The sequence below is a fragment of the Lissotriton helveticus genome, chromosome 5_1 (assembly GCF_964261635.1).
Source record: "Lissotriton helveticus chromosome 5_1, aLisHel1.1, whole genome shotgun sequence".
NCBI lineage: Eukaryota > Metazoa > Chordata > Amphibia > Caudata > Salamandridae > Lissotriton > Lissotriton helveticus.
In genome coordinates this window covers 578,462,908-578,487,143 of record NC_136065.1, presented here as the reverse complement: position 1 = coordinate 578,487,143, position 24,236 = coordinate 578,462,908, and the positions used below count along the sequence as shown (strand labels likewise).

General features: G+C 44.6%; 1 protein-coding gene across 2 annotated transcripts in view; it reads left to right on the top strand.

Annotated features, from left to right (window-relative positions):
* KIF20B (kinesin family member 20B) overlaps nt 1-24,236 on the top strand; it is a 608,549-nt gene that overhangs the window by 557,703 nt on the left and 26,610 nt on the right. Inside the window, exons 31-32 of one of the 2 annotated variants that reach the window (XM_078642919.1) lie at nt 7,355-7,447; nt 23,027-23,159. In XM_078642919.1, the coding sequence (XP_078499045.1) occupies nt 7,355-7,447; nt 23,027-23,159 (226 nt within the window). The remainder of the gene's footprint in view (nt 1-7,354; nt 7,448-23,026; nt 23,160-24,236) is intronic. The other variant, XM_078642920.1, reaches the window with a different exon arrangement.

Here is a 24,236-nt window from a genome sequence, read left to right as displayed (position 1 = left end):
CACCTCCCTCATGTTGCTTTCCCCCTGCTCTCCTCCCACTGTCCATTGTTGCTATTACCACTCTCCTCCACCAACACCTCCCTCGTGTTGCTTGCCCCTCTGTGCTTTTTTGGACATATTGTACAGCAGCCCGGGCTGCTGTGCAACATAGGTTACATAGCTTAAAAGGGACACACAGCGCAATGATGGGGTCTGGACTGGCCTAGTCACTGCTTTTTTTAATTACTTTCAGCCATGTTAGCGGCCTGTGATGCAATGCAACCTGTCTAAAAAGATATTGAAAAAGCCAATAGATCTTGCATAGGCGAAACCAGTTGGCTTTACCAATGCTTGTTCACAATGTGCTTGGGGTCCTATCTTTCCTTAGCCTCCATTTCCAAAGGCAAGAGATCTGAGAGATCCACAAGCATTAATTATTTTGTGTTTTTTTAATATCTACTGTTCCAGGAGGTGTCTGCACTGTACACAATCGCAACAGGTACAAATGACTTTTCTAACATGGCCTTGGACTCTGGTGCAATTTGGTGTTTCATCGAGTAGGCCTTTTGCTGTTGTGTGACCAAACACACGGCCTGACTTAGTTCACCACGCTACAGACTTTCCATTGATCTTTTTATTTTCACGGAGACCCAATTCATATTTTTGATTCCTAAATTGATGGGGACTTGCATATTTAAAATCCCTGTTCACGTAGCTACTTGCTGGTATTCCTTACAGATGGGCTTTTTTTGTTGTTGTTGACGCCTTTGCTTTGGCATCCGGAACTGGAACGGCATTGTTCTGGATTTTGTTTGTTTTCTTCTTTTTAATCCCAAAAGCAAGCAAGGCAGTGACATTCTCAGCTGCTGTTTGTAATGGAGCCCATTTTGCATTTTGTTTGCCGGCTACTGCATGAATGTCGAACCATCACTTTAATAGAAGTAGCTTAGACATTTTACATCCTACTCTTTTTAAGAATTTTGTTCCCACAGGCTTCGGAGGGGCGCCCTTCTACTACTACATTGGCAGCAATAGAAGTCCATCCATTACCGGCTCCCTCCTAAAAACTAGGAAACTTCTTGCTGCCCCCTCTTACTTGCGCATGCGTGCAGGACGAGGGGATTCACAGAGGACCATCAAGGCTCAGTGGTTGCCCAGCTCAGAGCGGCAACATTGCTCTCATTAGACGACCAGGCAAGTTAGGATGTCCGTCTGGCTGTTCAGACTAATTTGCCAGGTCAGTTCCGTGCTTTGTTCCACCTTTGGCAGCCTAAAGTCAAAATGAGGCATGGTAGAGGCCCGGCTTGTCACCCCTACCAAGGACTGGAGAAGTGTGGCTCAGGGGTTAGAGGCAGCAGACCCGGAAGCTGAGATCGATCCTGGACCAGGGTTCAATTCCCCGCCTCGGCGGGTCTTGGGCTAAAAATTCCACGGACTCGATAATTCTCGCCCTGGTGCCTCCTCGACTCACGGGTTCACACTCTGCGACTCTGGGCAATAGCTTGCTTAATCTCCACAACGGCCCCTCGCGGCGGGATGCCTGACTTTCACCTTGTGGATACCCTGCTATCTCACAGGGGAATACCAGGACGGGTTCCCTAAGCAAGCGCCGGGACACCCACTGCGGGTAGCTGTGCGCTATATAAGCTCAACTACATTTACATTTAAATCAAGGCCTGTTTTTGTTCACACTTTAAACTTGGTAGTTGTTACCCACTAATCCACATGCTTCGACCGTGCTGGAAGCGCCTCTAATTGGCTGTTGTCACATTTTTGAATTTCATCAACCACTTCTTTTTAGCATTAGTCATATATTTTGTCACCACCGGGATTCATGTTGGAGAACAAGAGAGAACCATTCAGAAGTCAGTGGCTCGAGCCCATCTGGAAAATATCTGCTTCATATATCTTATCAGTCTGTGACATAGCAAAGATGGACCGAAGCATTTTCTTTCCCTTGCCAAAATCAGAGCTCGTGTATTTTGCTGCAAGTATTGATTTTTGGCCAATGTTGCTATGCTCACATACATACTTTATAGGAGTGGTCCTTACAGTGGTTAAACACTGGTGGTGGCCAGCTCTGCTGACGTTGTTTTTTCTTCTGCACACCTGGAGTTTATGCTCTAGGAGGAAGAGTAATTTGCTTCCTGGTAATGGGGGAAGCTTACATTTTTGTCAGACTCGATAGCACTGTTACACACACCAGTCTTTGTTTTGGGGTCCTCGCACCACCAAACCACCTCGGGAGGGTTCCCCCAATTCATACTCTAAACAAGTGTGCCTCCCAATGCCCTCAGTGAGATAACCAACCCTAAAAAGCTACCTTATCCTCCCAAAAATGTTCATCTGTCAGTTTGTGATATCACCATCGACTTTCCTCTCTTTAGAGACTGAAAAGATTAAGAGGTGTGTGGCTGCTCAGCATCACCCTAGGCTGCCCCAGGAAAGGGCTATTTTTGAAGATAGAATACAGAGAAACTGTGGTACATTATAGGGAGATGATCTCTTACTAGCTTGTTAAATAGCTAACGACGTAAGAAGGCAATTAATTCATATTGGTACAAATAAAAGGAAACCCTATACTTGTATTAGATTCTTTAATTTCGTGTTCAGAGCATTCACAGACGTTTTAATACACCGTGGAACTACTCAGCAGCGCAAACAGGAAGAGAGTGCAAAATAAAGGGGGGTGGGGCACAATTTGAAGTGTCGGCATGTCTTCTAATTATAGGCAATTATAATACGTTTTTTGCAGTTCTTTATTATGTGCCAGATACCACAGCTGTTTTTTTCAAGTTTTAAACAGAACACTTTATATGACATCTTCATTTTAACTGACTCTTGCATTGGTCTGGAATTATCTCAATCTTAAAATCGGAGTATTTGGACGAAAATGTACCCCGATTTTTAACAGTAGAGATGGTTTCATTCCGAGGTTCTATTGTAACTGTATAGATTGATTTCCATCACTCATAAAAAAATATATCACCTGTTCATCTTTCAAGCCATTGGTCCATACATCTTATTCATTAAATATGTTGTGTCTGTGTGTCTTTTGTTAATCGAGCGGAAGCGTGCTCGGGTAGGAAATGCCCTTTTCAACCAAAATCCAGTTAGCCAAAGCTTCTTAACGTGTATCTTTCAGTGTGATCGTGTTGAAATAGTTTGACCATTCTCTGCTTTTTACCTTTTGCTATGTACTGATGCGGGTTTTCGTATTATTTTATAAAGGTGTGGTTCCCCGAAAAGGTTATTTTGAAATTATTTAATGAAGAGCTGTTCCTCTTTCCCAAAAATAACAAGATTGTAGATGCTTAACTCCATGATCCTGTAATCTTAATTGTACGACCTGTGGTGTAAATAGATATGTCTCCATGGGCCCAGTGGCTAAGTTTTTTGTTATATATCAGCAACTTAAGTATAGAAATACAGGAAAACCACATTTGCAAGGACCAAGTTAATTTACCGATTCTTGAGAAAGTAATGTCCTACTTTATTCTCGCAAATTAAAATTTTCAGTTTGTACTTGGTGCAATTAGCAGATCGATGGCATGGGAAACAATTTTGTGTATTTCATTGTATGTCCACGTACATAAGTTGGTAACAATCCAAACGTGTTAGTTTCTCGATATTAACCTGTTATATGCAGTTAGTAAATCACAGTGAACAATTAAATGAATTCACTTCTGGCAGAGTCTGGTAGAATTGTAGCAGAAACATTCCCCAGTGAAGTGGTTTCTTTCTAGAATAAAAAAAAATTCAGTCGAGGAAACTAAAAAACAAGCATTTGCAATGCAATAGGTCACGCATTTATGCGCGCTTAAGCTATTGGCATTTTAAATGACAATGCCTTTTGTTTGTAAATGACAATGCCTATTTTTGTTTTTTAAAACAAACAAAAGGCATTGTCATTTACAATGCTAGTAGCTTAAACTCGCGTACATGCGAGACCTATTGCATTGCAAATGCTTGTTGATTCAATACTGGTGAAACATTGGGAAACCAGCAGAATCCATGGTTTTGGCCCTTTGAATTGCACACAAGCAGCATATACAGAAAAAATTTGCGTCACAAATATTTAAATCTGCTTAGTCCCAATTTACTATGAAATGAAATGGTTGCTAAATTTCCATGTTACAAATTACTGCAGAGGAATGTGCACAAAATGTGATTAAAGTACAAGAATCTCAGAACATAAATCATTATCGGTGTTTTCACTTCCCGTGAAGTGTCTGGAGTGTACACACACTCCCCTTGCTTATCGTCTACATTAGGGGTGCCCACCTTTGCTCCCCAAGTGCTGCCTGGACCCGTGCTAGGGCGAACAGACGTCACGTATTTCCGCGGACACTTCCGGTCTTCAGATGTCGGCCCCGGTGTCCTGAAGCATGTGACATTTTTATTTCCCGTTTTTTTGGGAGAAGGTCAAGCGATAATGAATATCGTTTGAGTAAAATGACTTAAGTAAATCATCTCTTTGTTTCGGTAGCGCAAAAGGTCTGCTGGGGCCTCAGTCGATGCTCAGTGGATGGATGAAGGGGACAGGGCAGGGAGCGAGTCGTGCCATTCTGGCCTAGATCGTGTTTTTTGTACATGAAGCTCATAAATGAACCAAAGCTGAAAATATTCAGAACAACCTGCGCTGGCATTCGTGATATTGGATAAACGAGTATCACGGTCCTTTACTTATCAAAGGATAACAGGTGCTTCACAGGTGAAAATAGTTTAAATCTATCTGGTCTGATATATAGCTTCACATGGTGTACATTTACTTACAGTGAGGCGATGCAAGTATTTTGAGCACTACAGGCAAAGTGCAATTTCGCCAACTTGAGTCTCCCCTTTCACTGAAAGTACTACGAAGCCATTTTCAGGCCCCTTTTCCTGTAATGTTTTACATTCTCTCCGTGGGCGCTGCAGTCTACTGGCCACACGGGTCGTGAGAATTCATTCAAAGGGGTTTCCTTAAAAAATGTGGCATCGATCGAGTCTTCCTGGGCAAATGCTGGACACCCCTGCTCTAGGACCGTGACTTACAGAGAGTGTAACGGTGGAGACACCACATACAAAAATAGTGCAGATGAAAAGTACTGAGAGGACAACAAGGTCTGACCGATGACGTCACTGCGAGTTTAAGCACCTAGTGTCAAGTCCTCGATCAGCTAACAGAGTGCTTAGGAACTTGTAAACTGACAGAATAACCGTGATCTAGAAACTGGGCAATACATAGATTGGCTGGCCAGAAATCAGCAATGTCATTCTTCTCACACCTCAGACCTTTGCATTCTTGTCCAGCTGAATCGGGTCTTTAAACACACACGCTGGGTGATAACCTGGACTCACGGCTGCTTTACTACAACCTTACTCCATGGAGATGAATCAAATTCAACCTCTCTACTAACCCATCAGAACACCCAGCCACTAACCCACCTGCTCCTCTACCTACGCATGCACCTGCCAATCTCTTCATTCATCCACTCAGCTGCTCACTCGTCCATTTCTCCACCCGCTCTTCCCGTCACCTATTCGTCTATCATAACAGGCCCCCGCCAACCTCGTCATTTATCAACTCACTTGTCCCTCCCTCTAGCTGTCCACCTTGTCGTCCACCCGCTCATCCTGCCATCCACTAATCCATCCGCTCATCCATCGTCTCATCCTTCCCGCCATTCATCTATCTGCCTATAAATATAAATATTTCCCTTGGAATTCATTTAATACTCTTTTAGTGCACAGACATGTACAACTATGGGAGCTCATGTACTCGCTCTTCTTGCCTATAAATACAGTTCTCATATTCCCATAGAATTATTCATTTATTACTGTTTTTCTGCTAAAGAACATATACGAGACGCTTCACACAGACCATCTGTATGTCTTTAAACTTTTGTCAGTGCACGCTCTGTAACTTTTGGAAGTTTACAGTGACTACAGAAACATCCTTCAGTTTGAGTGCTGTGTAAAGCAGCAGGATCCACTTGTTAAGCAGCTCCATGCCCTCGGCAGGGCGTTGGATTTGCCTTTCTTGAGAGTGGTGTTACTATATGGTCATCAGGCACCTACCTGCAGAATGGCTGGACCCATGTCCGGGTTTTCATGATAACCACGGTGTGTAAATAACAACAGCTTAGAGTCTCTGTATTTAATATCCCTCTCAGTAAGCCCCCTGTACCTCTAGAATGGGTCTGGCCTTTGAGGACCGTTGCTGAACCCCTCGTACCAACAACTTCAAGCACTAGCATTTGCAATGCAATAGGTTACGCATTTACCAGAGTTTAAACTATTGGCATGAAATAGGACAATGCCTATTTTTGTTTTTTAAAACGTAAATAAAAGGCATTATCATTTACAATGCCAATACCTTAAACTATCGTAAATGCGAGACCTATTGCATTGCAATACTTGTTTTAAGTTTCAAACTGAGCGCGGCGACGCTTCAAGGACGCCGCACTCGGTTTCTTTTCTTTTTTAAACTTTAACTCTGAGCGCAGTGTCCTTGAAGCGGGCGACGCGCTCGGTGTTAAAGTTAAAAAACAAATTTAAAAAACAAGTGCGGTGTCCTTGAAGCGGCGCCGTGCTCAGTATTAAAGTTTAAAAAAACAAAAAACAGAGCTCGGTGTCCCTGAAGCGGGCACCCCGCTCACTATAGAAGTTAAAAGAATAATAACATTTAAACGGAGTGCGGTGTCACAGAATTGGACGCCGCACTCAGTATTAAATTAAAATAAATAAACTGAGCGCGGTTTTCCATAAAGCAGGCGCCGCGCTGAGGAAACAGATAAAAAAACTACTAGATAAAGCAGACGGTGTACGGAGCCAAGTAAAAGATCCAGTTGTCATGGGTGGTCACAAATGGAGACAGGACGGTTACAAGGAGGATCTAACAAGCCTCACAATGAATCAGAAACCAGCATTTACCAAGGACAATGACACCAGCCAATCAAAAATATAGGCAGAGAGAAGGCGATGCTTACACAGCATACTCGACTACTGCATGCCTCGCAGAGGGAGCAGCGTAAGCGCACCACCGCTAGGCCCGACCTTAAAAAAAAAAAAGGCTGACATTTTTTCGATGGAATTGTACTGTTAAGCATTCATTCCAGTAGCCACAGACATATACAACTGGCAGGTAGTCTGCTGAGACAGGGTCACCCTTTGCTTTCAGCGTAGTTTGTTGTCAGATCCGTGCTTGTTTGAGAAGCTCTCACTCTTGAACTGTTAGGCCCTGATGTCAGCTTACCAATGCCAACATGACATACTTTGGTTTGGCTACTTTTTCTGACTACTCATTTTCAGTCCAGTAAAGGTAAAACATGTTAGCTTCTCATAACCTGCAGTTGTGGAGTGCAGTGTGACCTGTACTTTCTGTTTCCAGGACCTTGTCAAGACTGAAAACAAGAAAAATGCGACACCAAGAAGCGGCAACACACAGTGTCCTGTTTCTAGCCCTTCTGCTGGGAACCAAAAGGTTCGTAGTACCATTTTTGTGTCGCTGTTCAAGTTCTTCCTTTGTCATCGGGAAATGTGATTTTTATACCCTTTATTTGAGTCGTAGTTTTATAAATACGTTCAAATATTGTACCTCTGTAAATGTCATGTCGAGCTTGTATTAACTGTATTCATCTGAAAGAGACACATTAGTGATAGATTCCTTACCTTAGAATATCCCCAGGCGTCAGACTGGATCCAGAAAGTTTTTTTCGTCAGCAGTACCCCTGCACGTCGGTAGGCATAGTCTTATGGCTCCGCGTACGTCACTGGCATCTTAGTCGCCGAGATGACGTCGCTGGAGCTACTTAGAAGCGCCCACGAGCGTTGACTTCAGTTCTTTCTTTTTCCGCACCAGCAAGCTCAGATACGGAGAGCGCGGTACACCCAGTCATTTTTTTACTGAGTTTTTGGGGACTTTTGTCTGTTTTCAAGTATATATACAATCTACAGGTGCATAGGGATGCCCGGATTTAAGTCTTGCACGGCCTGTCCCCGCACGATGTCGGTGAAGTCTGTGATGACATTCTGGCAGCCAGGCGTCCCTCCACTAAATCTGTATACGCCTGCAGGTGGAACAAATTTGTGGCATGGTGCACAGCAAAGGCTGTGGATCCCCTTTCTGCCCCTCTTTCAGAGGTCCTTTTGTTCCTTCTTTCTTTGGCCCGGCAGGGCTCTGCTCTGGGTACTATCAAGGGCTACCTTTCTGCAATCTCTGCCTTTATCAGGCTTCCTGATCAGCCCTCTTTTCAAGTCCCCTGTTAAAAGATTTCTCAAAGGCATTACTCACCTTTTCCTTTTTATTCCGTTTGTGATGCCGCAGTGGGACTTGAATCTGGTTTTTACATTTTTGATGTGCGCTCCTTTGAAGCCGCTTATAACTGTCCTCTTCATTTATTAACACTGAAGACTGCTTTCCTGGTTGCCATCTCCTCGGCTAGGCGTGCGAGTGACCTTCAGGCTTTTTCTTGTTGGCCTCCTTTTCTGTCAGTCTATCCGGACAAGGTTGTGCTTCGCACTCTCCCTTCCTTCTTGTCAAAAGTTGTCACTGCTTTTCACATTGGGAAGACTATCACCTTTCCCTCTTTCTTTCCACCTCCGTATCCTTCCAGAGAACAAGAGGGGCTCCACCGTATGGACCCAAAACGTGCACTTTCATTTTACCTGAATCGCACACAACGGTTCCTGGTGGATGACCAGCTCTTTGTTGGCTACGTGGGCGCCAAGAAAGGCCGGGCTGTACACAAGAGGATGATCTCCTGCTGGGTCGTCTTGTTTATCAAGGCCTGTTATTCTCTGGCTAAAAAAGAACCTCCGGTGGGATTTCGTGCCCATTCTACCAGGGGTACAGCAGCTACTACTGCATTGGAACGGTGTGTCCCCCTGCAAGACATCTGTCAGGCAGCTACGTCGGCCTCGCTGCACACTTTTACCAAGCATTATTGCCTTGACCGCCCAGGCCGGAGAGATGGCTTCTTCGGCCGTTCTGTTCTCCGTGACTTTCTGGTGTGATCTTTGTTCGCAGACCCACCACCGGGGTTGGTATTGCTGGGGTATCTTTCCTAAGATAAGGAATTTATCACTAAAGTGTCTATTTCAGATGCACAAGTTACTTACTTGTGTAACGATATATCTGTAAGAGACGTTAGTGATAGATTCCTTACCGCCCCACCTATCTTCTCCCCGTTCTGCAAACTGATTTCTAGGGTTAAGGTCATCCCTTTTAGGGCCCTAATTTCAATGCACCATTGGTCAGTATCTTGCATGGCTCTGCATTCCTGGAGCAGAAATTCGTGTACAGAAGTGACAGCGCTTGTGGGCGCCTCTAAGTAGCTCCAGCGACGTCATCTCGGCGACTACGACGCCAGTGACGTGCGTGGAGCCGTTCGCCTACCGATGCGCAAGACTACTGTTGACGAAAAAACTTTCTGGATCCAGTCTGACACCTGGGGATATTCTAAGGTAAGGAGTCTATCACTAACTAATGTCTCTTACAGATATATTGTTACACAAGTAACTTGTGCGCTATGAACCTAGATATTTTTGGAGTGACATCTCTCAAGGTGACTTAGTTTGTGAAGAATGGACAATATTGATATTGTTAGATCGGGGGGTCTCTAGTTGGCAATGGTATTCACCTTTGTCCAAATAGGGACCCTTACTTCTAAGTCAGGATAAGGGGATTACACTCCTAAATAACCCCTGCTCACCGCCTTGGTAGCTTGGCACGAGCAGACAGGCTTATCTCAGAGGCAGTGTGTTAAGCATTTGTGAATATACACAGTAATACAATCAAAACACTACAGACGGACACAACACAGGTTTTATAAAAATAAGTATTCTTTATATAGACCTAACACAAGACCATAAACGACAAAAATCCACAACACTGTACTGAAGATTGACTTAAAGATGGTAAAAGTTACTTAGTTCAAGTTGGTAATAAATACAACAAAGTTCTCAGCAAAGTACCTGGATGCGTAATGCAAACTGAACAAAAGGCTCGCAAAAGGGGAGATGCGTCGGTTCTGTGATCCGGGGGAAATGATGCTTCGTGCCTCAATGCTTGCGCAGAGTAGGGGATGCGTTGTGATCCTTACCAGTGCGGGGTTAATGCGTAGATTCACGGCTTGTGGTCCGGTTGCGATGCGCAAGATGGTGCCTCGATGCAATAATCCTGGTGCGATGCCAGAAGATACCGCCCTTGATGCGACGATGCGGTGACGATGCGTAGACGCACTGGCAGCCTTGGGCCGACTCTGTACTTTGGAGCCGCGCCAGGCCCTCCGACACGCTTTCTCGATGGCGTTGCGCTACTCCGGTGATGCGACGAGTTCAGCTGCGGCAGCGACATGCTTCCTCTCGTTGCATCCCACTCCCAGCGACACGCAGGCTTCTGCATTTAGAATTCTCCGCAAGGAAATTCAGGGGGTCGCTGGAGATGAAGTTTTTTGTTCCTAAGACTTCAGCAGGAGGCAAGCCCTTGGAGAATATTCTGTAGATAATGAAAGTCCTTAAAAAGTTCCTTCTCCTTTTCCTTGGCATTGAAGAAACCACTGCAGGCCAACCCAGCAAACCGCACACTGGCAGAAGGGCAGTCCCAAACTCCTACAGCTTCCTTGGTTCTTCTCATTGGCAAAAGGTTTCTTGTTCCCAGAAGTGATCTAAAGTTCTTGGGACTGGGTCCCAATATTTATACCCCAAAATCCTTTGTTCTCTGAAGGCAGAGAGGCCCTTTCTTGTCCTGTCTCCAGACTAACTACAGGGGATATGCAGACCTTTGTGTGGAGGCAGGACACAGCTAGTGTAAGTGGGGCAGTGCCTCTCATCCTGTCAGTGACTGCTCATCCAGGCACACCCAAGTTCCCTATTGTGGGTGCTGTCTATGAGGAACACACAAAGCCCAACTGCCCGCTACACCCAGTCACGTGACCAACAGATAGACTGCCGGTACCAAATGCAAAGGCAGGAAAACGCCAACTTTCATTAAGTGGCATTTTCAAAATTGTTATGTAAAGTCTGACTTCACTATTAGTTAAGAATTTTCATTTTCATTCCAAAAGCACCAAACATGAATGAGTTACCTTGTTCCCATTTGGAAGTTACATCTTATTAAATGTAATAAGATAACCCTAATATTATCCTATGGGAGAGGTAGCCCTTGCAGTAGTGAAACAGAAATGTAAGAGTGTTTCACTACCAGCACATGTAAATCGTAAAAGTACATGGCTAACCTTTTAAGTACATGGCACTGCCCTCTGGGCTGCCCGGGGCCTACCATATGGGTGATTTATATGTATTAGTAAGAAAGGGGTTTGGGCCTGGCAAAAAAATATATTTTAGAGTATTGGTTACTAGCACTCCTGGTTAATATAGATATTCGACCTAATCTAATGTGAATTAAGTTAAAATCAAAAGATGATCTCTCTAGCTATTGCGTGCCTCTTAGTGTCAAAGGGCTGCCTGTCCCTAGGGTATCAATACTGTATGTGAGAGGTGCGAAACAGAAACTGCCAGGACCTGACTAAGAGCACAGCGAGTTGTATTATTTTCCAACTAATAATTGTTTGATACTTTCTTTGTCCAAAATAAACTCCTATTTCACAATGAAATACAGAAACAATTAATCTTTCATTCATTGAAGCTTTTCTTGGTCATTTTTCAAGGTAATTTCAATGTTAATCAACATGTACATTGTTGTCGTTGCTTCATGACTTAGTTTTCGTACATATGCAACTTCATGAATAATCATTCTCACATGTTCTTATACATAATGACTGATACACATCAATAACGGGAGTTGGTTGGTGTTCGCCCAATGCATTTCGGGGCAACACCGAAATACAAGCCCAAATGGGGGCTTATCTGAAGCACTCCGCTCTTACTTTGGGTCACCCCCTCTCCCTAGTGCGCCTTTGGGTCCCATAGAGATGGAAGGCAATCCTTTCGGGTGTTCGCCGGCAGATTCGTCTTCGGCACCTGCTGTGTGCATCGACTCTGGTTCCAGAGCGGATAGGACGCCGACGGGACAGGTCCCAGTGGGTCCTCCCAGTCGAGTGTCTAGCCCACCCCTTCAGTCTCCGCATAGCCCTCAGCGTCTCCCTGCGTCGACGTCCGAGGCAGTGCCGGGCTTGACGCCCTGTTCCCCACATGTTGCAGTGGCTGCTTCGCCCTCTGCCTCTCTACTGTTTATTGCCTTGTGCCCTCATTTTCTGGGCACTTTCCCAACAGAAGTCTTTTACACATCCCTGCTGTTTTCCGCACAGGTGTTTTCAACACTCCTACTTGGGTTCTTGCTCTCACCACTGTCAAGGGGAGTGTTCGCTTTAGGAGACTCTCTTTTGGGACGCCTGGAACATTTGGTTGATCCTGCATGTTTCCGGCTGTCGTGTTTTTCTCCGACTCCTCTACTTTACGGGGGACTGTTGCACCTCCCGGGCAAGGGGCTGTCTGGCTTACTGGTCTGAACATTGTTCTGTCCACTTCTGGCAAAAATTCAAGAAAATGAAAATCTCCCCCCCCCCCCCAGGCTGCTGTTAAACCAATTAATTCTCTTGTACAGCGATACCTGGGTCCAGGTCAAATTAGGCGCAGGGGAATTTTTAACAAGAAAGAGCCCTACAAGCACAGGGGTAAAACAAGGAGGCGTGCTCGCACCAACATTATTTAATCTTTTCCTGGCTGAACTGCCAATCTTGCTGAACGAAAGTAATTCCCATGCACCCAAGTTAGGGGGCACCCAGCTGTCCAATTTATTCTACGCGGATGATCTGGTGCTGATCAGGCAGATTCGGATAGGCCTACCGCGACTGTTGGACATCACATCGCAATATTCTAAAAGAAACAAACTCAGAATCAATCAAGAAAAAAGTAATGTGCATCACTAATCGTAAAACGAAAACAGCGAACAACTGGTTCTTGGACTTAAGGCAGCTGGACGTCGAAAGCAAATACAGATACATGGGGGTCATTCTAGACTCCAAGGGCAGCTTTAAGCCATAATGCAAAGGGGAAAAAAAGAGGATTAATGACCGCAGTATCTTTAAGAAACCTAAAAAATAAGATCACTGAACCATAGCCTCCTCCCCTAATAAACGTGATTCAGGCAAAACTGATTTAATCTATTACCAGGGAAGCGAAGTGAAGCGATGAGAGGAAGGGACGCTGAAACGGTAGATGGTACGGTAGTATTGCGAATGATCTTTGGCTAGCCAGGGTATACATCACCCGCGCAGATAAGGCTCAAATTTGGGCTCGCAAAGGAAGAGCTGGCATGCAAAGGAGTATATTTTAAAAGCTGGTACAAAATAAGCAGGGGAGAAGCCAAAACACTCAAAGCACTCCTGTGGAAGGAACTGCAAACTAAAGAAAGCTATCCTGCAAGGCTGCACCTGGAGGACGCAATAAAACACCTGGGGTTGCGTCAACTATGAGATCTCAGAGGGCCCTTGGCGGGCTTCAAAAAAGCAGTAAATAACATTTTAAAAAAAGAATCTCTCTGGCAGGACACAGCCTCACTGGCAGAGCGAGCACATGGCTGGCTAACCATACAATCCTACACCAAACTCAGGCCCCAAACATATCTTTAGACCAGCTTCACTAAAAGGACAAAAGAAGTTTTTGAAATTTCACTTAGGACTGTTGCCCTCTGTAAACCACTTGGCCCCTTGGCTGCGTCCTTCAATGCCAGCAAAGTGCCGCCTTTGTGGCAAAGGCGAAGAAAACATCACACACCTCATCACCATATGTAAGGATCTGCTACAAGCTCGCCGGAACCTCTTGAGACAACTATTCAACAAAAAACAGATAAGGTCATGCAGGCAAGCAGTCCTGGCATGCTTCTCCGGCGATGAAGTCCAACTGAGCTGCCGACTGGTAAAATACCCTGAAGTCGTAGATGCCCACCTTAACAAACTGAAAGAATAAACAGAAAAAGCCAAATTGGTCTGGCTGTAGATCAGAAGCCAGTGCCACAACCCGCATGAAGAAGGCACGGCACTTACATTAGCGGAAAAGCAGGAAGGACACCAGCGCAACCCTTGAACCCCTAGAGCCAAAATAATCGGATCGCAACAAGGGCCCAGTTGGCACCTTGGTGTCCATTGAGCTTTACTGGCACAAAGACAAGCTTACGTGGAGGATAACTTTTATGGACTGCAATAATTAACTGAATTTGAATGGGAATATAAGTTAGCCCAACCACGCAGAGGTTTAATGGAATTATAAAAGTGAGCCAGTTTTTGGGCCAATCTTATATTCTGCCTGTATCTTGATAGTTTTAGCTTTAGCACCTTTTAATCACAGCTTTTACTCACACCCTACCACAGTATTATCATAATTTGTTAAGGCTGTTTTAGACACACAAAACTGTTTTTATTTATGATGGTTTGTAATGGTTTTAATTAACTGTACAATAAAGTATTACCTTACCTGTCCACTTCCGCTTTCTCATGACTGTTGGTACTTTTCGCGTACCCTAGTCTTCTTGGTGACGCTTCATTTTTTTTGCGTATTTCTTTTGCCTTTAAATCTACTCTGTGCTGTTACACAGCAAAATCATGTGTCAACGTTTCTTGATTCGATGTCCATGGTCATTGATCCGGTCTGCTTGTCTACGGGCTGCTAAGCGGGTGTCCAGCTTGCCTTGTGCCCCTTTTTTGGCCGGTTGCCTACCTATTATGGCATATGTCGCATCGCGACTGCTCATGTAACCCTAAAGAAGGGTTCTTGTTCTACTCCCTCTGTCCACACGGTATGCTTCTGTTTCGTCCAGTCTTCCACTTGGCTATCATTTTTACTATATTCCTGTTTTGGGTGCTTCTGCTGGTTGCCATCAGCCTTTTCACATGCCTGGTAACGGTGTGACTCTCGTAAGGCATCGCTTCTGTTTCTAGAACTACTGGCACTTTCTGAGCATGGATCAGCATCTTACCAATATTGTCCCACGTATTTGGCTGGTACAGGATTCCACAGTGCTTTTTTCCACTGTCTTACATACTGGACCGGTATGTTTTGACTCTGTCATGCCAGTTGTCTTCCCTCTGGGTTTTAAACACGGTCAGCACGTCAGATCCTGCGGATACATCAAACCCTGGGTTCAGTTCCACTTCTTGCGAGGTCATGAACTTTCCCTTTCACACCGACATATCTAGCATGTTTTCTTTCTCTCACCACGTGTATATAAGGATGTTTTCGTTCTGTCCTATGACTGCTTGTGGTGCCTTTGCCTCCCAATGGAATGTAATCTTTCTGAGCTTCATGGTCTGGTGTGGCTGTACTGACTTGCGGTCCCCACCGAGGGTCGTCACCCTGTTGATGGCTACGTTGCCTCGGCAACTTTTTGGGGTTCAGTCGTAGATCCGACTCCCCTATGGGTATGTCTTTGATATCTATTCAAAGTTAAGGAATTTGATGGTAGACGTCTATCAGATGAACGATTTACTTACCTTTGGTAACAATGTATCTGGTAGAGACCTAGTCTAGCCGCAGATTTCTTAATGCCAGCCCATCCTCCTCATTCTGCGAGGACCTTTTCAGGTTGGGCTTTCTACACTTGCCTCCCTCTGGTTGGCTTCACCCTTCTGCAGGGTGAAATTTTCACTTTGCTCCGACACAGAATGCTTCATTCTGCTTTCATTTCTCTACTCCACCCATTCTCGTAATTGGACAGTATGCTCATGTCCGGTATACTTTCCAACCCTACACCTTGGGTTGGAAAGTGTGGGATCTATCATATTTTTTCCCACCACCGCTCTTCCCTTCTTCATCGCCTTTTGGTCTCGAACCACCCCTATGCTCCATTGTTTTGAAGTCTATTGGCTCTGCCACATTTTATAGGTCTCTTATTGGGGCTACAATGTCTCTTTTTGGTGACGTCTTGTGGTTCATTGTCCTAGCACCTGTGTTCTGGACTTTGTCGTCTGCCATGATGTTGTTTACATCTTCATTTACCTCCAAGGGTGGTTGGTCTTAACTTTTGCGGGGTTGCTTCTCCGAGCATTGCTCTGCTCTTCCCCTTTACTAGTCTGCAATATATAGTGTCTGGCACTTTCCTTTATGGTGCTTTTTTTCACCATTCCATGTCTTTTCATCATTTTCGCACACTGTTCCCATATTCTAACATTTTTTTGGTGGTGGCTCCGTGTTGTGGCGCGGAAACGTTTCTCCGATGAAAACTGACGTCCGCGCGTCGTGAAGGGCCTATATAGCTCCGCTGGGGTCACGTCCGTGGACGACGTCGGGGCAGAGCCGTGCGGCGCCGACCCGGCGCGCAGAGGTGCTACTGCGGATAGTTTTCCGGATACAGACTGACGCCTGGGGATATTTGAAGTTAAGGAATCTGGGGCTAGACTATCCCCCAGATGCATCAAGAACCCATTATGCTATTCCTTAATAGCGAAAAATAACGATTCGCTATTAAGGAATAGCAAAGTTCAATGCATGAGGAAATCACTAAAAAAAATTGCGATTTATTAAAATTCCTTAATTGCGACTCGCAAATTGCGACTCGCAATTAAGACATACCTCCTCATTCATTCCTATGGACCTAGAGGCCCATAGGAATGAATGGGAAGACATTCTCATTTTTTTTTTTTTTTTCATTTTGAAAGTTTTATAGAGCGCGAACAAGATCCTTGCGGATATCAGAGCGCTTTACACACATAGAGGTTATACAAACAATTAGATCCAAATTCTTTCTCAGGCCTTAACAGTCGCCTTTCTTCTTGAATGGATAATGTGGCACAATCTATCATTTGTGTTTCGTGCTTTGTTGGTTATGAGTGTTGTGACCTAACCAGCCTCACTATATAATACTTCACTTTCCTACAGATATAAAATACTCTTGCTTTTCAGTTTGGTGAGCATAAGCAATAGGGCCACAGACAGCCTCAACGTGCTGGACAACAAGTAGGCGCTAACAAACTAGAAAACAAACTGAGAAAGATTAATAAGGAAAGATGCAGGCTTTGAAGCATTTCCTAAATTGGCAGTTTCTTTCACCACACTGTTGTGGAGATGGACGACATAAGATAACTACACAGATGCAACCAACAACAGAATTGACAGATGACATTTTGGAAAGGGACAATCAGAAAACATCAAAAGCCCCTAAAAAAATCGCAATTAGCGAATCGCAAATTGAGAATGCGATTTCAAGGGTGCAGGGGTGTCCAAAGGACACCCTGTTGCACCCCTGAAATTGATCTGTGCACATATGTTGCGCACACACATGCCCTTAGGGAATGTGTGTGCGCAACATGAAACTTTGAAAAATGGACTTTAGTGCATTTTTCAAAGTTTTTGGAAATTACCATGAAGTTCAACTTCATGGTAATTTGCGATCCCTATTAGCGAAATCGCTATTTTTTAAACTTTAATGCATTGCATTTAAGGAATCTCAATTTGAGATTCCTTAAATGCAAGTAATCGCAATTTTGCGATTTCATAATTTGCGATTTTTGCATTTGGGATGATGCATCCCAAATGCAAAAATACCGGTCTCAAAGCGGCAGATTCTGAGAATTACCTTGATGCATCTATGACTGTCTCTACCAGATACATAGTTACCGAAGGTAAGTAACTCATTCTTTACTGTCAATACCCATAAGGCCCACCTCATTTACATTCATGAGTTGATCCTCAAAGTTGCAAACCTAGACAAAACCCACAAGGGCCTTTCATCCTCAGAGGATCATGAATATTCATTAGACAATTCTGAGCTTTACACAGCTCTCAATCCAACAGGGCTTTTGTGTGCTGGGTTGCATGGCCTCGTGCATCCTGTTAGTTTCTCATGCCCAGTGGCAAATAAGGGCTCTCCAGTGTTACTTGCAATGTCCTTTCCTTCAACACCACAGGTGGCTCTCAGCTTCAGTGCAGATCCTCTAGTCAGTCAAACTCAAATTGCACTGTTTTTGGACTCCTCCGGTCTTGATGTGAGTTGTTGACTTGCCCTCTGAGAGAATGGCTGCCATGGTTAGGGATACCTTCTCACTGGGCCCAGGTACTCATCTGGGTGACATTACTGTGTAGGTCCTTTGATCCACGCTGGAGCAGCGTCCACATATAAATGCAGAAGAGCTGTGGGCAGTCCCGTCTAGCCTTGAAGACATATTCCCCTGAAGTATCAGGTAGCGCCATTAAGACTCTATCTGACAACACCACCAATGTTTCTTATAGCATAGGAGAAGGTGGTTTGAGTCATGGGTTCTGTGTTGGGAATTGATTTTGCCAGTGGCAGTAGGCAGAGTGATGAGAAATTTTACAGGTAGTGGAACAACTGCCAGTGTCTTTCCAAGTGACAAGTGACGCTCTCAGTGGCCTCTAGCTAGAGGGCCACGAGTGGGAACTACACCCTGGAGTGACAGATGTCACCTTCTCCTGAATGAACAAGGAGGATCTAGTCTGCTGATCTGTTGGCACTGAACATTGAGCCTCTGGCTCTCCTAAACAAGCATGATGGCCAGATCCTCCATTCATCCCCTATGTCTGGGCTGCATGGGGCTAATAATGCAGTGCAAGCCCCTCTCCCCTAGTAACAAAAACATGAAGGACCCACTCAAAATGGCACACCTTTCTTTCAATTATTCAACAAAAGTGGCAGCTCTAAATATGTTCAACAAATCAAGTTCAGTTATCCCATGTAAAAATACAATCACATACATGATTGCCAACATTCTACTGGCAACCATGTCTCCTTAGAAATATTTACTGTGGTCCTTTACGATATTTAAAGGGTCTGGGGGGCAGCTGCGGTGGACGAACGTTTCATGAAGGTTCATCAAACAGGGGCAAAGTTATTTACAAACCAAAAAACACTCATTCAGTGGAAAAGCAGACCTAACAATAACTACCTACTGACGATTTCCGTCAGGGTAATTAATATATATATATATATATATATATATATATTCTTTTCAAAGTCCGCTTCGTTTTCAAGACAGACTGCTCGGACACCTTTCTCGTGCATTCAAAATAGAGATTTATTGGCAACAACAACGCGTTTCGGCGGTTAGGCCTTGATCATCGCCTAACCGCCGAAACGCGTTGTTGTTGCCAATAAATCTCTATTTTGAATGCACGAGAAAGGTGTCCGAGCAGTCTGTCTTGAAAACGAAGCTGACTTTGAAAAGAGTGTTTGGGGATTCCGGTACCTGTGCTCGGACCGCCCGCCGACAGCAAGTCCGACTTATCCGGTACTCGTGGAGAAAAAAAAATATATATATATAATATAATTTGCGCGGTTCCTTAACGCGCACGAGGGACCCTCACTACAAGTGGCTGTGGAGAACTAAGGAAACGTACTGAATGACTACCGAGGGTCGGAAAAAATCCACAACCCGCCATTTGATCCCCGAGGCAAAAGCAGACAGCTGATGACATCAGGCAGAGACGGGGCGGAAAGACGCCGATGCCCGATCTGTGCCTTCTGATCTGTTATCCCGGAGACAATGGCAGAGAGCATGGGAAAACAGCAGCAGCAACACAAGTTTTTAATAAGTGAAGCCCCACTACTGCATATGGATCGTCAGCACGCAGCACTCTGGGACTGGTAGTCCCGAATACAAAAGCGAGCAGAGACAATCTTCTGCAGGTGAGCCCGCCGCCACTTGGTAGGAGGAGCTTGAACTATATATTGGAGGGTGCTTACACTGTGTACGAACTGCGGCATTTTGATGAAGGCACAAGCCGAAACCGGTCATGCCGATTGTTCTGAATAAAGAGAATCTGCTAAGAATCCCGCTGTGTCCCCCGTGATCTTCTTAAAGAAGGAGTGTTTGAATTCATAATTTGCGCGGTTCCTCAACGCGCACGAGGGACCCTCACTACAAGTGGCTGTGGAGAACTAAGGAAACGTACTGAATGACTACCTAGGGTCGGAAAAAATCCACAACCCGCCATTTGATCCCCGAGGCAAAAGCAGACAGCTGATGACATCAGGCAGAGACGGGGCGGAAAGACGCCGATGCCCGATCTGTGCCTTCTGATCTGTTATCCCGGAGACAATGGCAGAGAGCATGGGAAAACAGCAGCAGCAACACAAGTTTTTAATAAGTGAAGCCCCACTACTGCATATGGATCGTCAGCACGCAGCACTCTGGGACTGGTAGTCCCGAATACAAAAGCGAGCAGAGACAATCTTCTGCAGGTGAGCCCGCCGCCACTTGGTAGGAGGAGCTTGAACTATATATTGGAGGGTGCTTACACTGTGTACGAACTGCGGCATTTTGATGAAGGCACAAGCCGAAACCGGTCATGCCGATTGTTCTGAATAAAGAGAATCTGCTAAGAATCCCGCTGTGTCCCCCGTGATCTTCTTAAAGAAGGAGTGTTTGAATTCTTAATTTGCGCGGTTCCTTAACACGCACGAGGGACCCTCACTACAAGTGGCTGTGGAGAACTAAGGAAACGTACTGAATGACTACCGAGGGTCGGAAAAAATCCACAACCCGCCATTTGATCCCCGAGGCAAAAGCAGACAGCTGATGACATCAGGCAGAGACGGGGCGGAAAGACGCCGATGCCCGATCTGTGCCTTCTGATCTGTTATCCCGAAGATCATGGCAGAGAGCATGGGAAAACAGCAGCAGCAACACAAGTTTTTAATAAGTGAAGCCCCACTACTGCATATGGATCGTCAGCACGCAGCACTCTGGGACTGGTAGTCCCGAATACAAAAGCGAGCAGAGACAATCTTCTGCAGGTGAGCCCGCTGCCACTTGGTAGGAGGAGCTTGAACTATATATTGGAGGGTGCTTACACTGTGTACGAACTGCGGCATTTTGATGAAGGCACAAGCCAAAACCGGTCATGCCGATTGTTCTGAATAAAGAGAATCTGCTAAGAATCCCGCCGTGTCCCCCGTGATCTTCTTAAAGAAGGAGTGTTTGAATTCATAATTTGCGCGGTTCCTTAACGCGCACGAGGGACCCTCACTACAAGTGGCTGTGGAGAACTAAGGAAACGTACTGAATGACTACCGAGGGTCGGAAAAAATCCACAACCCGCCATTTGATCCCCGAGGCAAAAGCAGACAGCTGATGACATCAGGCAGAGACGGGGCGGAAAGACGCCGATGCCCGATCTGTGCCTTCTGATTTGTTATCCCGGAGACAATGGCAGAGAGCATGGGAAAACAGCAGCAGCAACACAAGTTTTTAATAAGTGAAGCCCCACTACTGAATATGGATCGTCAGCACGCAGCACTCTGGGACTGGTAGTCCCGAATACAAAAGCGAGCAGAGACAATCTTCTGCAGGTGAGCCCGCCGCCACTTGGTAGGAGGAGCTTGAACTATATATTGGAGGGTGCTTACACTGTGTACGAACTGCGGCATTTTGATGAAGGCACAAGCCGAAACCGGTCATGCCGATTGTTCTGAATAAAGAGAATCTGCTAAGAATCCCGCTGTGTCCCCCGTGATCTTCTTAAAGAAGGAGTGTTTGAATTCATAATTTGCGCGGTTCCTTAACGCGCACGAGGGACCCTCACTACAAGGGGCTGTGGAGAACTAAGGAAACGTACTGAATGACTACCGAGGGTCGGAAAAAATCCACAACCCGCCATTTGATCCCCGAGGCAAAAGCAGACAGCTGATGACAGGCAGAGACGGGGCGGAAAGACGCCGATGCCCGATCTGTGCCTTCTGATCTGTTATCCCGGAGACAATGGCAGAGAGCATGGGAAAACAGCAGCAGCAACACAAGTTTTTAATAAGTGAAGCCCCACTACTGCATATGGATCGTCAGCACGCAGCACTCTGGGACTGGTAGTCCCGAATACAAAAGCGAGCAGAGACAATCTTCTGCAGGTGAGCCCGCCACCACTTGGTAGGAGGAGCTTGAACTATATATTGGAGGGTGCTTACACTGTGTACGAACTGCGGCATTTTGATGAAGGCACAAGCCGAAACCGGTCATGCCGATTGTTCTGAATAAAGAGAATCTGCTAAGAATCCCGCTGTGTCCCCCGTGATCTTCTTAAAGAAGGAGTGTTTGAATTCATATATATATATATATATATATATATATATATATATATATATATATATATATATATATATATATATATATATATATATATATATATATATATATATATATATATATATATATATATATATATTCGTGTGTATATGTATCACACTTTTTGACAACTCATTGAAGGTGATCCCAGCAGTTTGTTCTGTGGCTCACCGTGAGACCCCCTAAAAATAATTTCTAGAGACACCACTGAGTATGTGAGAATGGAGAAATATTAGGATATCCAACATGTTTTTTCAACCTATTTCCGTTAAAAGTGTACAATGCAAAGATATGTCCACCTGCCCAATGTGGCGGGCAGGTCGATATAAAGCAAGAAACATCTGTCCCTACCTGTCTGTAATGGACTTGGTGTATAACAAGTCAAGATTTATGTGTTGGTCAGACTTTCATACAAAGCTAAACATCTGTTGAAGTCCCCTTGTACTGCCTAGTCTTTGATATTCCATAACAACTTCTGGAGACTGAAAAATTGAGTCAGCTCAAAACGCCATTCTGACCATTGAACGACTCTTGAGAGGGTCCAATCTGCTCCTAACGCTCACTTTATAATGGACCTTAATTGTCACCTCAACATAACTGTAAATCTATCTCTAAGCATTACGTTAACCCTAAACGTATCCTCAAAACTTACCCAACTTATAATTACATTCTTTACCTCTCGTATAGCAAAATGATCTGACTTTTTATTGTGGGTGGTAGGTGGTTTCTGTGAAGATTAGTTGTCATAACCTTATCCTTGCAAGTCATTTCTTAAAATGTTAGGTATCCCCGTGAAATTTAGACTCCCCACCAAGATCTTCTGTTGTCAAGATAACATGCAGCATTATGTTGGCACCATTTTGGGGTAATTATGGGGTGTGTGCGCTCAGCGAACACTGCCAGAAATATATTATCGATATTGCAGATGTAAATATATCATTGCATCACAGTTGTGACCACACATTTTTATCATATCAACAACTTGATTTTACTTTTTGAAACGTTAAATAAGTCCATGTTTATTTACTTAACAGGCATTAAACAAAGGAGGATCAGCTTTAAAAAAACAAATCTCTACGTCAAGTACATCATCAGCAAAAAAAGATGGAACCTTGCAAAAGCTTGGAGATTTCTTGCACAGTTCTCCATCCATTTTCCACAGTAAAGGTCTGTATATATTGTGATTGAAGATTGCGCTAGTATTGAGTTTATATTTTCTGATACCCCAAAGTATACTTCTCCAAAATGTAAAATTGCATTGCTAGTGGTCAAGTTCTTACACTGACATTTGACGATTTCAACTTGTTCTTTTTAAACCAAAAGCACATGACCCATCAGTACTTGGTAACACTGTGACTTCTGCTTTTGGGCCAGTAGGACAATGCCCTATACTCACACATCCAGTCTCCACCTTTCATTTAGCTAGAACTGAATGAAGGTCTGGCGTTATTGTCACCCATGTTAAATTTGCTTTATGCTTTGTACGGATTTGTTGAGGCACACACAAGTAATTTAGGGTCTGCTGTGGAGTTCTGTAGTAATTGAAAACCTCCAGTTTCTGTGGTAATTGCTATTCCTGGAGTGAAGTCCGGCAGCTGAATTTCATCCAGTATGCTATCCCTGTAGCAGAGGAACTTACATTGGTGTGTGTCGCATTTTCTCCGCACATTGGATTACTTTTAGGGAAGTAACGTACCATAGAACAGTACAAAACAGTAGCAAACATGAAGTACTGTACAGTAGTAAGCAGGCAGTATAGCCTTGAACACAGACAAGAGGTGCAAGTTTCTCTGTAGACAACACATGCATTCATTGCAATTCTCACAAATGTGTAATTTGGCTCTAGGCATTCAATATAACTCATGCACTATAGCCTTAAACCCACTCAGTCCAGGCTCAGTGCAGCACTTATGAAAGGAGAAAAGGTTTAAGCAATGTTTTTCCAGCCCTGGATGACTTGTGTTGCAGGTAATAGTCAATGAAGATTGATGGGTCATTATTCAGTGCAACACCTGACTCACAATTGAACAGTGGTGGCTGACACAGCTAAATACCGGCATGGCGGGTGGAGGAGGCACGGGGAGGGGTAGAAGGAGTTTAAGTGTGTATGTCAGTTTGGCGGGTCTAAAACGGACGGCCAAACTGACATGCTCACTTAAAAGTGCACATCTACCACTCCTAACCCCCTCCCCCCGTTCCTCTCGTGGCCCAGACCCTCCCTGCAAAAGCTGGCTCAGACCCAGC